The 16,069-nt window shown below is 35.3% G+C and overlaps 1 protein-coding gene and 1 pseudogene across 1 annotated transcript; one reads left to right on the plus strand and one right to left on the minus strand.

Annotated features, from left to right (window-relative positions):
• Positions 1 to 3,036: 3,036 nt before the first annotated feature.
• On the minus strand, positions 3,037 to 3,804 carry LOC134302088 (transcription factor HES-5-like; annotated as a pseudogene).
• Positions 3,805 to 13,523: 9,719 nt separating this feature from the next.
• On the plus strand, positions 13,524 to 14,126 carry LOC134302095 (transcription factor HES-5-like). Its single transcript, XM_062987129.1, has 2 exons — positions 13,524 to 13,586; positions 13,698 to 14,126. The coding sequence occupies exons 1-2, from the start codon at positions 13,524 to 13,526 to the stop codon at positions 14,106 to 14,108; spliced, it is 474 nt and encodes a 157-aa protein (XP_062843199.1). The 3' UTR covers positions 14,109 to 14,126.
• The last annotated feature ends 1,943 nt before the right edge of the window (positions 14,127 to 16,069 follow it).

The following is a 16,069-nucleotide window of genomic DNA, read 5'->3' on the forward strand; positions in this document are numbered from 1 at the left end:
TCTCTGTATGACCCTCTATTTACATGCCAGTATTATGATTATGCAGTGTCAGCACAACATGCTGTAACGTTCACCCTGATAACCATAGGTGTGTCTACTAGCCTGTGTGTCCAAAATATACGGTAACTTTAGAGTTGAGGACATTAATAACTATAGACTGTGATTCTTCAGTGCTGAGCTTTCCCACACTTGGTTCATTGTCAGAGAAACGGAACAACAGGAGTGTGTCTATTCAAATGCTAATTTATCTTTTAAGCAGTTCTTGAGAAAAGCCCTGAGGGTTTTTTCTGTCATTAGGGGGTGACACACGCTGACCTCAAATGAAAGGTCCTGAAATATTTAGGTAGGTCTATCCTAATTTGATCAAAGTTTTAACAAATCTACTTAGGATATTGCTGAACATTAGTATAAATGTCATTTAAATAGATATTTAACTTATCATCATCCCATTCTTTGTATATCAGTATGCTTTTAAACTTTAGACTCTCTACTGTTATTTTTTGTTTGTATTTCTTAATGAATTTTTTGTACACATAAATATAGTATCATTTTAAACAGTTACAATCTACAATAAATATGCCAATATAAACACTTCATAAAGAGGTCAATGTTTTATATATATATATATATATATATATATATATATATAGTTAATTTTATTGTGACATTATAAAATTATTACATCATGTCAGTGGTATTACCAACATATACACACCAGTTGTTTTATTAGAAACACAATATTAGTGATGGACAGGACAACATTAGCATTTTTTTTTAGTTCAAAAGCACCATAAATTACAAGTACAAAGCATATCATTTTTGGACCTGTACATGCAGCAGATGTTATTTACTTCTTCACTTCAGTGTGGTTTAAAAGCTCATCTAAGTTTTTCACACTGGGTATTTTGTTCCTAAGAGCAGTGTACAGTAGAACAAAAGCTGAATGGATCAGTACTGATGACTAAACAGTGTTTTGTGTTCTAGATAGAGCCCAACTTCTCTCAGCATCTGGAGGGAAAGATCCTGATTGGCTGATCTTTTACAGTGTATATTTTAGTTATTTTTGAACTCTTATTTATTCATCAGGCAAATTAGACCACTTATTATTAAACCTTTTAGTGGATCTTTATATATTACTGTTTTTTATATATTAACTATTTTTAATAAATACAAATGATCAAGTAAATATTTTATACTACATTATTAAGGGTTATAATTTTTTTGCCGGCAAAAGCATGTGTGCGGCCTTTTTTCTTGGTTTTCCTTCCAATGGTTCTGGTAGAATTTCCCACTGGGCTTTACCTGCTGCTTGAGTGGCGAGAAGCAACCGGCCAATTTAATTTAGATGTTGCTTAAAAATATTTTATCAGCATTGTTTTATTTAAAGTTAACAACTAAACAATTTTAAAAGAGAACAATTACACTACATGCTTCTTAGGCAATTTGAGGAAGTATAGTTTTATAATAAAGCAGTAGAACACTTATTTATTAAACATTCTTTTAGTAACTGCTCTACTTTGATCAAAATCATTATGTCCAGAGTTTGTCCCAAAACACTTGTTACAAAGCACCATTACATTCTAGAGAAAGTACCAGTCCTGCAATTTAGGCTAGCTAATTAACCTAATGGCACATTGACTGGCATGTTCACTATCATTTTTGGAAGGTAGGCGAGATTTGAATACCCTCAACCATCAGTCTACAACAGCAAAAGCATGTCAAATAAAAAAAAATATGGCCAAATAGCCAAAAGTGTGTGGGCTTCCCCTCTAATGATTAGGATCAACTGTTTTATTTTTATTTATTTTTGTTGTTATTATTTATTTATTTTTTTATTTTTTTATTTTTTTATTTGTTTTGTTTGGATTTTGTAAAGTTGCTTTGAGACAATGTCTATTGTAAAAAGCGCTATATAAATAAAGTTGACTTGACTTGAATTTTATCCACACCCGTTGTTAACAGGTGTATATATTTTTGTGGCTGTGATTTTTAAAGAGCCTCTACCTGTTCTAGCATAAATACTAAAATAGTGTGTTGTGTGTCATGTAACTGGCAACTCATGTGTATATTTAATTGGTTTAATTCTGTATTTTTTTGTGGAATTAAACACAATTCAGAAGAACAAAATATGTTTAAACAAACTTTTTATTTTTTTCAAATGCAAACTAAACATTTGAATTATTTTTCAATAGACAATAAATAGTGATAACATATCACAACATTCATTTGAAGAATTCTTCAAAAACAGGAGGCTCCTAATAGAGCAGAGTGACCACAGTAATACCGTCTTTACAAAAGACAAATAAACAAACATTTCAACATTAAAAATTGCTCAATATGAACAATAAAGTTACAGCAGTAGTAACTGAAATTAAACATTAACTGTGTGACAGATACTGTCAGTGACAAAATGTATATTTCAAAATAACAATACCTAATATAGGTACCAAATAAACCTTAATTAAGGAGTAAACATTGCATAAACAAGACATCATGAATATGATGTTAATAAACCAATGTCTTTAAATGAAATTATACAGAAAAAAGTGTAAAACCTGAATTTGTTTTCCTTCACAGAAGACATATAATGCTTATATTACATAGTAAATGATAGATTCAGGTACACATTTTCTGAACTGTGACCAGAATTCACATACATATTCTTATAATAAACACAATAAAGCATTTATGAAAGTAGTGTCTAATATAGAACTGAAAAGCATTCAAATAGGCTCAAGATGAAATAATAGCTTACGTTTGAAGCAAATCATAGATTTCCTAAAATGGAAATAGATCACCTCTAACATAGAGATGCATCAATATTGCTAAAACTTACTGAATTATAACAAAATCTTAAAAATCCTTAAAATGTAAGTTTCTTTCTTAAAGTAGAAAGATATAAATGAAATGCCAAATGACAAAAACATGTTGAAATATTATTAACAGAATGAAACTTTTGCTTATGCAGTAGTTAAGCAAAAATCTAATAGTCCATCCATAAATTGTTTATTTCCTGCTTTGAGGCTGATCTTCACATTACCAGGGTCTCCACAGGGAGCTTGTAGCTGAACTCTTCTCTTTGCTGATGATCAGCTGAACAGCAACACTGTCCATTTTGTTCTCGTCAAAAGACAGCTGTAGATTTTGAAAGTGTTTCAGCAATCTTTTCTGGCTCTGGGTCTTCACCTCTTCTTTGGACAGGAAGTGGACAATCTCATGAGCACATTTGGAAAAGCCTTTATAGGCAGCTGCTGAGCTGGAGGAAAATTCTGACTGCTGCTGCTGCTTTTGTTGTTGTTTTAAGAAGCTGACTGTCATCTCCAGGATGTCTGCTTTCTCCAGCTTGGAGTCAGGTTGCTGGTTGAGGAACTCTGGAGCCAGGAGAGACTTCAGATGCTCAATGCTGCTGTTGATGCGATCTCTGCGCATCTTCTCCACCATCGGCTTCCTCAGCTAAACAGAACAAAAACAAAATATTTAGTTTCTTAATTTCTTAATCTATAAAGAGGTATACAGTAATTATATAAAATCATAGCCATATATTTAAATGAAGCCGGATCTTAATTTACCTTGTTGAGAGGTTGGTGCTGATGTGAGATGTTCATTGCTGAAGTGATGGTTGGTACTATGGCTGCTTCTTTTTGTTCAAGATCTCTGTGCAGAGTGAATCTGATCTGTACCAACTACATCTCCTCTATTTATACTCCATATGAATGGGTGAGTCCTGGGCTTGTTGGAGTTTCTCACAGTTTGCAGCCAATGGCAGAGCTCGCACAGACAATGAGGAATGTAGGGCTGCCACATGCTCAGTGGTTTTTAGGCAGGGGACATTGTCCATGTCTCAGGGGAGCAGGTGGAGGGGTGGAAATAATGGAGAGGAAACTACAGAGCACTGTGTGAATCTTGGAAACTGGTGACCCTGTAAAAAGAGCAGACCTGATACCTGATGTTCAGACTCAAGCCAGTGACAAAACATGAGTTCATCTTATCTGTGCACACGTGTGGGCTGAATATATATATAATTAAACTATATCATAAAATTATCTCACATTTTTCTTAACAATTTTGGTCTTAAACGTATTACACATAAAATGTTATAAAATGTATTTTTGTTTAATGTGAAACTTTACAAGCCAGTCACATTTTTCTTTGTTTGTACTGTACAAAAATTCAAGTTCTTTTTTCATTTGTGTAATTGTTTGCGAACGCAATTGTAGTTTGTTGTTCAGTTATGCCTTTACATATTGTCAGCATGTTTGGGCATGCACTCCTATAGGTAACACCTCTATGAACAGCAGTTCAGATGTAGCAGATGTTTCTTATATCTGGGCTTTGTCAGTCAGTGTGAGTTTAGAACTTGTCTGAGTTTCCCACACTGCATCCTCTGTTCTGAACTGAAAAGAGTACAAAAGCTTCAAAGACCTGAATGAATCATTACTGATGACAAACACTATATTGTGTTGGATTTAGAGCCTGGAGGGAAAGGTCCTGATTGGCTGCGTGTCCGCCATTATTATATTGTCATTTTACAGAATTCATATTTTATACACATTTTACACATAAGATAACACATCTACACATATGTAGAGTATATGTAAAAGCACTTTGCTAACAATATATACAGTATTTTCTATGCACCGCACAGTAACATACAGGCAAATCAGGGTCAAATAGAGTTGGTATCTCTGCAATATCACTGCAGCATAACAAATAACTTTAAAATCTACAATATGTCTGCGTGGGTTTCCTCCGGGTGCTCCAGTTTCTTCCCACAGTCCAAAGACGTGCAAGTGAGGTGAATTAAAGATACAAAATTGTCCATGAGTGTGTTCGATATAACCTTGTGAACTGATGAACCCTGTGTGATGAGTGACTACTGTTTCTGTCATGAATGTAACCAAAGAGTATAAAACATGACGTTAAAATCCTAATAAAACAAAATCTACAATATGTTCAACCTGTTGTGACACTGCTGAATATGCCATTTGTCTTTTTATATTAGTGTTCTTATATAAAACATGTTTATACTACTTCATAAACTAAGTACAATATTAATATTTTCTTTACAAATTTTATGTGATGATTATTTAAAATTAAATGAGTTAATGGGAACATTTTGCTTGTTAATAGATTTTCTGCAGCACCTGACAGTTTTGGACTTAGACATGTCAGTATAAATAGATTCTAAACACATGTCACAAGATGATTAAATTGATACTGTCATGCTGTGTCAGGTGATGGTAATGACTGTAAACTGGGATTCGGCTTTCCTGAGCTTTCCCACCCTACGTGTAATAAAAGGCCTCTGAACGAACAATAAGCGTGTGCCTACTTAAATGCTAATCAGCCGAACACACAGCTGCTCAAGGCCCCCCCGTCCCCCACCTTCCCAGGCTAAAGATTTTTAGATAACCATCACCAACTTGCTTAACCAAGCAGTAAACAATAATATTCCCATCAAACATGTTTACGTGAGAAATAGCAATATAAATAATTTGCCATTACCTGTCCGACCAGTGTTAAGTAAAAAACATTTATGTAAAAAGCTTCCCAATAACTCCCAAATCATGCCAGGCCAGTAGTTGTACTGGCTACACAAAACTGTCCCTAGGTGTGGGTGTGAATAAGTACATGTGTCTTGTCCTGTCTCAAGGTGTCCTCTGTCAGTATAGGCAATACTGACAAAGATCACTTATCACCAATATTTAGAATTAAAAGCATTTAATATATCATGGTAATAGTTCATACAACAAAATAACTGTATTCTTTTAATTTTAATGTTTATTTGAATATTGGGTTCAGTAAATTAAGCTGATACTGTATTAGCATTGATGAGATGATGCCAGGCATAAAGCTGTTAGCTGTTAGACACTGCTGTTAGCATGTGTTCTTTCCAATGTCTGCAGCTTTTTATCAAAATCATGAACACGTGTATGTAAAGACTTTGGATGTAAATACTTAGACAGAGAAGGCATGTAAATAGAGGTGAAATAATATTTATTTCATAACAGAAAATATGCATTATACACTCAACCGATTCAAAACAAAAATCAACAAAATAGTTTCATTAACATGATACACTGTATCTTTAAAACTTAAACTTTTTAAGGTGAGCTATGTCTTTCAGCAGACAGCATGCTCATTATTTAATTCAAACTATAATTATAATCTCTCAATGAGAGCAAAAAATGAACTTACATTTTAAAATATAGAGGAATGCACAAACTGCATCCTGTATATACATTTCTCTTTATACTGCACATGTTTACACATTTGTGGAACATATTTTACTCTATTAATCTCCAAAGGCAAGACACTGTCCCATTCCAATCCAAACTCTCCAAAAAACATTTAGGCACTTGGGCAGTCCAGAATAAAAGTGCCATTTTCATCCGGAGTTGAGGTAGATCAGAAAGTCTTTTTAGGAGCTCTGGTTTAAATCGCTCACTGCTGAAAATACAGCGGCTCCACGTCTGTGGTTGGGGAGGGACAAAGTCGCAGGATGTCTCGTGTGCACCTGGAGTAGCCGTTGTGAAAGACCAGGGCCTTTTTCATGCTGAAGAATGACACTGTCTTTTCTAGAAGATCTGAGGTGGGGATGCCGTTCTGGAGATGTTCTTCCAGAGAGGTCTTCAGTTTCTCCACCTTGTTGAAACATTTTCTTTCTAAGCTATAGAGTTTGCACCTGTGAACAGAGGGAAATATGTCAGTATAGCAGTATGACAATATACTTCTATCTGTTTATTTAAAATATAGCGTTGACATATACTATAATACTACCATTTAACTAAAAACATTTGCACACACTACTACAAGTACATCATGGCTTATATTTCTAATGCATTTCTTTTTTGAGTAACTAAATAATTTTATTGCCACTTTTTTGAAAAATATAATGATTAAGTACCTGGCATAGTGGCTGTTGTCCTGTGTAGTGATGCTCATGTAGGCAGGCATGTTTGATGCAGATGATGCTCCTCCTTCAAATTTGAGTCTTCTTGCACTGCAAGCCCTGTTGGGTTTGAATCTGGATGTTAGTTTAGATCAGGCCTTTATTTATACCAAGATGTCTAGATCTGACCAATCAGAGCCAGAGAAACTGTGACAATAGTCTGCTCGTAGTTCTTTGGTCGGTGGGATTCTGATGGGACCCTTCAGTAAGCAGGTGGGATGTTCTCTTTTCTGCCATCTGCCACCAGGGTCACCAATGTGGGAAAATGGCTCAGGGCATGAGCATCCAGGGTTAACAAGGTTCCCACACTATGAGGACTTATTGTACACATGCATATTTACTGTAAGCAAGAAGTTGACAAAAGACATGCTTAATAGCACCAACATTCTGAGAATAAGACAAAGAAACGGCAATACAAAAAAGCCAAATACTATTGAATTTTTATCCAATTTGTTAAATATATTTCCTATGCTTATATATAGTTGCATCTGTTTTTTATTAGCAGTTTGGATTGTGTGCTTAAAGATTGGAAGAAAAACCTTAATGCTTAACCATTTAGATACAGTTCATTTGGATCCAATCCCTCATGGCCGTTGCTGATGGTTCCTGTGAGAGCGGACACACTTCTATTGTGTGAGGGATTTAATGTGATGAATGCTGAAGTGTGGGAAGCCATGTGCCTCTGTGGCTCCCACCAGCTCTGGATAGATGAGGGGTGGGTGACAGGGTGTTCTCAGATTACTAGAGGCCAACAGCTGTGTGTGTGTCTGTGTATGAAGTATGTGAAATTTTAGCCTGGGAACAGGTACCATACTGGGACCTCTTTAATTATAATATCATATTTATGGTGCATTTTATATACAATCCCTTTTTGCAGCATATACGACATTAATCATTAATTTATCGTCTGTAAAAGTTTGGTCCTTGTGGTTTAGGTGTTCAGGTGTCAATAAATATAAAAAATGGGCCAAACCCAAAATTCCTTTTAACAGTTAAAAGGACCATTTACCATTACTTATCACTGTTCGTTACTTCAGTGAACTGTTGGGGGGTCTTCTTGTTTGCAAAGATACATTTGTGAAAAGCTTAGATGTTTAATATAAAACTCTAACACATGGTGTAGTTGTTTAAAAATTTTATTTTTTCTTTGGTCCATTTTTTGCCCAGGAGTGTATATCATACACACTGTCAAACCCTAAGACTTAGCCTCAAGGTGGCACATGCTTAGATGATGAGCGTGTGCTCCTTCAGTGATGCTGATTTAAATATGAGGCATTCTGCTTTCCTTACAGGGTCACCACTTTCCCAGATTCACACAGTGCTCTGTAAGTTCATCTCCATCACGTCCCACCCCTCCACCTGCTCCAGTGAGACATGGACAAGGTTCCCTGTTAGAAGATCACCGAGCATGTGGCAGCCCTACGTTCCTCATTGTCTGTCCGAACTCTGCCATTGGCTCCAAACTGTGAGAAACTTCGACAAACCCAGGACTCACCCATTCATATGGAGATTTGGAAGTATAAATAGAGTAAATGTAGCCCGTATGAGATCAGATTTACTCTACACAGAGATCTATAACACAGAGATGCAGCCATGGTACCAACCATCAGTTCAGCAATGACCATCTCACATCAGCACCAACCTCTTAAAAACAAGGTAAACTGAGGAACAACTTTATTTCTTAGCATTTATTTTTTAATGATTTATACTCAATACCTATTTATAGTTCAAGTAAATCAAACATTGTCTTTTTTTGCAGCTGTGGAAGACAATTTACTGAAGAAATGCTCAAAGATCTCAGGAGCAGCACTGGACTAACCACACCTTCTCGCAGTGTCCACACCTGACTTGAGGCTGGGAAAAGCTAAACTCCTACAGATGACAGTCAGCTTCTGAAGACAGTGACAGCAATGGCAGCAGCCTACATTATGCTCCAGTTCTGCAGCTATCCATCATATCTTCAAATGTCTTCACTAGCTTGTTCAATTTCTGTCCAAAAAAGGGGTAAAGAGACACAGTCAGCAAAAGCTACTGAGGCACATCCAGACTATGCAGTTCTCTTCAGACAAGAAGAACATTTCTGGTACAACTGAGCTTTGCGGACATCAGCAAAAAAAAAAAAGAGTTAATTGATGAGTGTCTGCTGGAGACCCAGTGTAAGGAGTAAGGAGAATGACAGAGACATGTCAGTGTGGATGGACATTATTAAATTTTGCTCAACTTCTGCATGAGCAGAAGTTTAAATAAGTCATTAATATTTAATGCTTTATTATTGTGTTTTTACAATAAGTTTATTTTTCTAACATAAGAAAGAACCTCCTACTTTCCTTTATGGAAATGCTGGTCCAGTAAGCAGATGATCAGCGATGTTAATAATGCAGGTGGTTGTTATAAGTGAGCTGTTTCCATTTTAGGAAAACACAGTCACAATGTAAACCTTTTTTGTAAAATGGCACAAATTGCTTAATTGTTTTATCAATTGTTATAAACTAAATATTATTTCTGTTTTAAGAAATTATGTCAATATTCTTTCCTTTTGGGATTTGTTCATATTGAATGTTTACTCTCCATGAGGAGATGATGTCTACTGCAGTTATGTACTCTATGAGCTACTTATATCTTAATATAATAAATAAGTAATATATATTATACTTTGCTGGCACATTGCTGGTATTGATGAAACTATATTCAGGTCTCACTGTTGAGACTGGAAATAAAAATGATAACTCCACTCATTTGTGAAGGGTTGTTACTGAAGTTACAGAAATAATAAACTAAATCAAAAAGATATATTAGATATAAGATATATTAAATAAATCCTAATTATCAGCATAAATAAAAAATAAAAAAATGTGATTAAATGAGGGTTAGTTACTTAGCTCTTAGTTAACTATTTAAAATATTAACTTTTCTATAAGTTCAATAAATAATCTGAACGATCTGAAGTAACAAACAAGAACATGATATTGATTTTATTTTTTCATAGACAAAACATGCTAATCATGCACAAATTCACTCAAATTATGTAATATTACAACAGCAAAATAAGAACATCAAGAAGTGAGTCATAGTTAAAATAATTACATCTTTAATCTGTGGTTTTATGCCAAAAAGATTACTGGCCGATCTTACCTTAATATGAACGATATAAGAAGCAACACATTTAGCTAAGACAGGCAAAAGTAAACAGGTAGACAATTCTTGTCTCTGTGAATATTTAGATTAATCATACACCGCACAGTCTAACCTTTACAATTATTGTAAGTAATTAAAATGAAAGCATTTTAATAAAATATTAAACATGTCAAAATTGTCCATGACTGTGTTTGACATTAAAAACTTGAACTGATGAATCTTGTTTAACCAGTAACTACCTGTCCCGTCATAAATGTAACCCAAGTGTATAAAACATGATGTTAAAATCCTAATAAAATAAAATAAATAATATTTTTGGCACCCACTGAAATTAAACCAGAATAGCTTTTATCAAACTTTTTACAAATTCAGTATTTTCAGAGGGCGGCACCACCGGCCATTTTTCATTTCAGAATGAAAAATTCCTAAAACTAATTTGATTTTAATGCACTGATTAAGTGAAGAAGATATCCTAGAACTATGTGATCTGTTGTGTGCATTACATTATTTTAAAGGATTACATCAGATAAACATGCTGGCATAAAAATACAAATTTACTACTGTAACATTTATGGTTTAGCAAGAATGTTCAAAGTAACTGAAGGCTGCAAGTTTAAATCTCAGGTCCATATCAAGCCTATTGTTGGTGAATGAAACGATTTGCTACAGAGGTTTAATATTTAAACTGGACAAATGTTAATCTTAAATACAGGAATGTTTAATAAGTGATATAAATTACAATTACACAATCACAGAGAGAGTCATGCTGAATTTGATAAGTGAGGTTTAGGTCATAGTACACGCCTTCACAAAAGACAATAATAACAGCTAAAATACAAAACGAAAAAGGACACATTTTTGCCATACACTGTAGACAAATTCCCTAAGTACATGCAAATGTTGCACAAATATACAAAGCAACAAATACGTACCACTAAGTAGCTATGTCTGAACATGAGTAAAATATTAATAAACAAGTATTTGAGGAAACACACATCCACACACTTTCAGTTACTTTTCCATGGTCTCCACAGTGCAACTCTGTTTCTCGATGATGATCGTTTCATTGATCTGTGATGACCATGCTTCGGTATTGAGCCCATTCGTAGGTTTGTCCTCTGACGCACATAGAAACGTTTGACTGCTTCTCTGTCTCTGGGCTGCAGGTGGGCATGCAGGGACACATGGCGCAGCGTCTCCTGCAAACACTGCGAGAAGCCACGCATGTAGCTCGACGATGATCTCTGTCTGAGCAAAGTAACACCAATATCCAGAATATCAGCTTTGTCAAGTTTGATGACCTGCTCTTTGGGCATCTGTATGGTTTGACAGAAAAGCATCTTCAGCTTCTCTATGCTGGTGTTGATTCTGTCTTGATGCATTTTCTCCACGAGGACTTTGCAAAGCTAAGGAAAAGAAGTGGAATAATTATAAGGACACATACTAGTAGCTTTTTTTTTTTTTTTACAAACTAAAACAACAGAGCACCATATTTATTCGGCCTTAATTAGATAAACTCAAATTTTTAAATATATATTTAAATACTTTTATGTTAGTTCAAATGATAGAAATCAGCAGTGTTTGATAAGCATAAAAGATTTGGAGTAAGTAGCCAGGAACAGTCATAAAAATTCATAATCTGTAAACTTCTACCAAAATGAATATTACTAGGTTGTTTTTTTATTATTAAGTTTTAGTTAAATGTTTAAGCTTTTGATTTTTTGATTTTTGTGAAACTTTGAATATTAAAGATGTTATTTTACAGTGGTATACATTATATAAATATTTATATAATCACAGTCAGATAAAAGGGAGAAAATCTAAATGAGTTAACCTTCACATCCTACACATCTGCAAATTTCAAACTGCTGTGTGATTAACTTGTGAAAAAAGTAACTTATAACGATTTTTTATTTATGTTTCCTTTAGATTAACCTCAGTGAGTACTTACTTTATTTTCCTCAGGTGGGTTTGTAGGATCCGCTTGTGTACAGACCGGTTCCATCATTTTCTCTCAGTGATAAACTCAGTAACGTGCAGCAGAACAGACCTGACCAGAGGAGAACATACAACTGCTTTTTATACTGGCTATAACGATCCCAGAACAGGACACCGAGCTTCTTCCCACGCTGGAGGATCATTAAACCCCGAGGAGGAACAAAAAGCTCCGATGTGAAGTTAATGGTAGCGGTTTGTCTGGTGGTGGAGTTACTTCCTGTAGAAGCAGTGTGAGTGTGGGAAACAGACACGGGTAGCTATAATGTGAAAAAGTGTGCCTTATCACCTCCTTACACACCATACTGCTCTCACACACTTACACACACACACACACTTACACACACACACACACGCAGCGTTCCGTTCACACACCGCGTTGTTTTCACAAGTCATAAAGGCCGGTTGCCACGCTTCCCACCAGCTTTGATCTGCCCGTTTTATGGTCCTTGGCTTTGCTTTGAAACCAGACCTCTGATGTTTCCATTCTCATTCCCATTCCCTCTCTCTTTATTTATATCAGTGTTTCTCTAGCATTGACTCAAAATTAGTAATTCAAACACTATGTTTATTAGTTACTCTTCATCATAACCTGTATTTATGCAAGTGCTCAGATGGCCCAGCAGTCTATCTGGGTTTGAATCTCAGTAGTTTTGGCTGACCAGGCCTTTACATTTCTAGTATTGTCTTTTAATTCCTTGTTGGTAATTACAGCTTGTGACAGTTCTGTGCCCATATAAATTGGTCAAAAAAGTTTGTATTTTAATCATTCAGTTACAGACAACATTATTAAAATATCCCTTGTAAAGTGTATGCAAACCTTTGCCAGTGTATTTAGCAGCCTGTATTAATTACGCCTTGCTGACCACCTTCTGTATGGATTTCACAAAGCAACATGTTTACTAAAGCCTTATTTGACTTGCTGTCTATTTGTGAAATAACTGTCTACTTAAGTTCATGGACCACTTTTAATCTGCATAATTTTATTTTAAAATCCGAAAGCATACTGAAAATGCTTTATTAATAAAATAAATAATGCATAAGCAAATAACATTAATACAATGTCTACTGTTTCATTTGTCTTTGGCTACTGTATATAATGCACATTATGCATAATTCAGCCACTGGAGTCTAGATGAATCAGGGGGTTGGCCATGCTGTTATGTCATGCTGATTAACTTTGTTAAAAGGTGACAGTAGAATATGATCAATACATTGATTGGTTTGGCAACAGTGAAAGTATTGAGTTTTAGTGGAAGCCTGAACGGTTTTATTTGATTTGTTGAGGACGCCTCACCCACTGGCCCCTGAGTGTGGGAAACCTTATCCTGCCTGGGACTCATGCCTTTGTTATGCTAATGCCCTCCTATAAATAGGGCAGAGGGATCCTCACTTCAGAACACATTCTCTTCAGAGAAGCACAGACTCTCCTTCTGAAACCATGGCTCCTACTTACCTGCCTTCTTTTAATTACAACAAACTTTCCAACAAGGAAAAACATAAAGTAAGTATCTCTTCTGATTTATAATCAAGTTATTGTTTTTAAATGGTGAAACCATTTTTTCTTATTTAGCCAAAACTAGTCCCTAACCAAATTTCTTCCTTCTTTTGACAGTTGAGAAAACCAGTGGTGGAGAAAATGCGCAGAGATCGCATTAACAACTGCATTGAGCAGCTCAAAGTCATGCTGGAAAAGGAGTTCCACCAACAAGACCCCAACACCAAGCTGGAGAAAGCTGACATTCTGGAGATGACAGTTGTCTTCCTGAAGCAGCAGCTGCAAGCCCAGATCTCAGCACCTCAGAAATCTCACTTTGATGGCTATTCTCAGTGCTGGAAAGGAACCATTGACTTCCTTTCTGCCAACAACAAACTGGATGCCACACTTCAGCAGCTTAATCACTGCCAAGAATCCCAGAGATCTCCCAAAGAACTATGTGTTTCTCCTTCACGTACCGCCCAGATCCAACAGGTTCCAGTGAAGCAGGAGATCAGCACACACAGTGCTGTGTGGAGGCCTTGGTAGAGACCCTGAGACTCTTGTGTTAACCAGATGGCAGTTTTGCCATCACTAAGTTGGAGTGTATTTTTCATTCCAAATAGTGGGATCATTTTCTCATGCTGAATTATTTTATTTGTGTTCCCTATGGGTGGCCATATGTAATATCTTCATGTTGAAGATCTGTTAAAGTTCTCCAGTGGAGTTAACTTCATTTCTGTTTCTTTGTTAAATTATTTCAAATCAAATGCACTTGTTATCTTTATAAAGAATTTAAATGCCAAATGTCTATGCATGTTAATAAATTAATTGAATCTATTTAGTCTGTTTTGTTTCATGTTTTATTCATGTTTACATAGTTTGACAAACAAATTTAAATGGTTATATTCCGACTCAAACACTTTAACTTGCCACACTTATAACTAATGTGGAACCATTTACACACCTTTCTATCTCACAGCAAGAAATGTTGGGGTATAAATGTTGACCATAAACTACTACAGTGAGGTTACAGCAAGGTTAATCCAATAAATGGATCACTGGATTCATTTTGTTTATATTCTAATTTTATTTTAGTATGGTAGTTACCATTTAAATATAAGTAAGTATACATGAAAACAGTTTAATTGCGTAATAATTAAAAACAAAATACTTTTTGTAGTATGTAGTATAAGAACTTTCCTTATATTTATGCCTTTTGATTAAAAGACCTGTGATTACCCTCTGTTTGAGCTCCCTGAGACCCCAGAACCTCTTTTTTAAATGAACTTGATATTTTAACTATTCCTAATTTAATATAAACTGCAAAACAACAAAAAATATATTGATATTGAATTCCAAACACCACTTTATTTACATAGTTGTTTGGGGTCTGATAGACCCAACAGCTCCAATACATGATTAATGACAGAGAATTTCATATGTTTTTAGTTTCTGTGCAGTGTTGAGGGTACAGTTGACTGTCTTACACTCACACACATACACAGCCATTTACAAAGTACAGAGTAGTAGAGTCAGTGTCAACAGAACATAAGGGTTAAACTCCATGGGGCTGTAAGCAGATGTTAGAGCATATAGACACTTTGGGTACTGTTTTAAAGGGGTTTAAATTCAGTGCTTGCAAAATGTTAATTTCCAGAATAATTAGAACCACAAGAGGACAGATTTTTCCAATAACTGGTCATTGTTTTTTAAACTTCAGTTTCTCTTAACAGTGTCTTAGCATCAGTACATCTTTTTGTAAATCCTTAATTACAATAAACATCTAACAAATGAATTCTTGTGGAAACACATTCATCTTTGAATCTTGTTAAAGCCAAACAATACATACAGTAATAGAATTCTGATTAACAAATAACCTGTTAACCAAGTTCAAATATAAGTGTTCTTAATTAATTTCTTAAATTTAATGTTGTTTTCATCAGGACTAAAATGATAAAATAAATGCAGTTGTAAATGGTCAGATTATCAGTTTATATGTACTTAATGTTGGGCTCCTCAAGAAGATCAGTGATAATTTTCAAACATATTTCTGAAAGGCTAAACAGTAATAAAAGCTTTAACAAATTTACATTTCTCTCTTGTCCAATGTGCATTTACACGTGAATTCTAGTGTTTTGTTGCATGAAATCAGAACATGTGCCTGCACACTCATGAAGAAAGCATGAAGGCGTGTAGGGGTGTGTGAGAAAGCCGGAGTTTTCATGTCTCTGTCGAACCCAAATCTGAGATAATAGGCAGTGTGTGCAGTTGGCTTTGGTTTCATCTGACAGCTGGTGATCTGGATAATGGCCAGGCAGTGTTTCTGGGCACATGTGTGGGTTTGAGTTCTCATAGGATTTCCCACACTCTATACAGAGTCTCCCCTTTCAGCACAGACACAAAGGAAGTGTGCCACACTAAATTATCCATTAGACACGGTGGTGTGAATTCTGGCTCTTTCCTAGCCCACCACCTCTGTTTCACAGCTTCCCCCCGTAAGAGACCTG

This window comes from Trichomycterus rosablanca, chromosome 24, assembly GCF_030014385.1.
Source record: "Trichomycterus rosablanca isolate fTriRos1 chromosome 24, fTriRos1.hap1, whole genome shotgun sequence".
Taxonomy (NCBI): domain Eukaryota; kingdom Metazoa; phylum Chordata; class Actinopteri; order Siluriformes; family Trichomycteridae; genus Trichomycterus; species Trichomycterus rosablanca.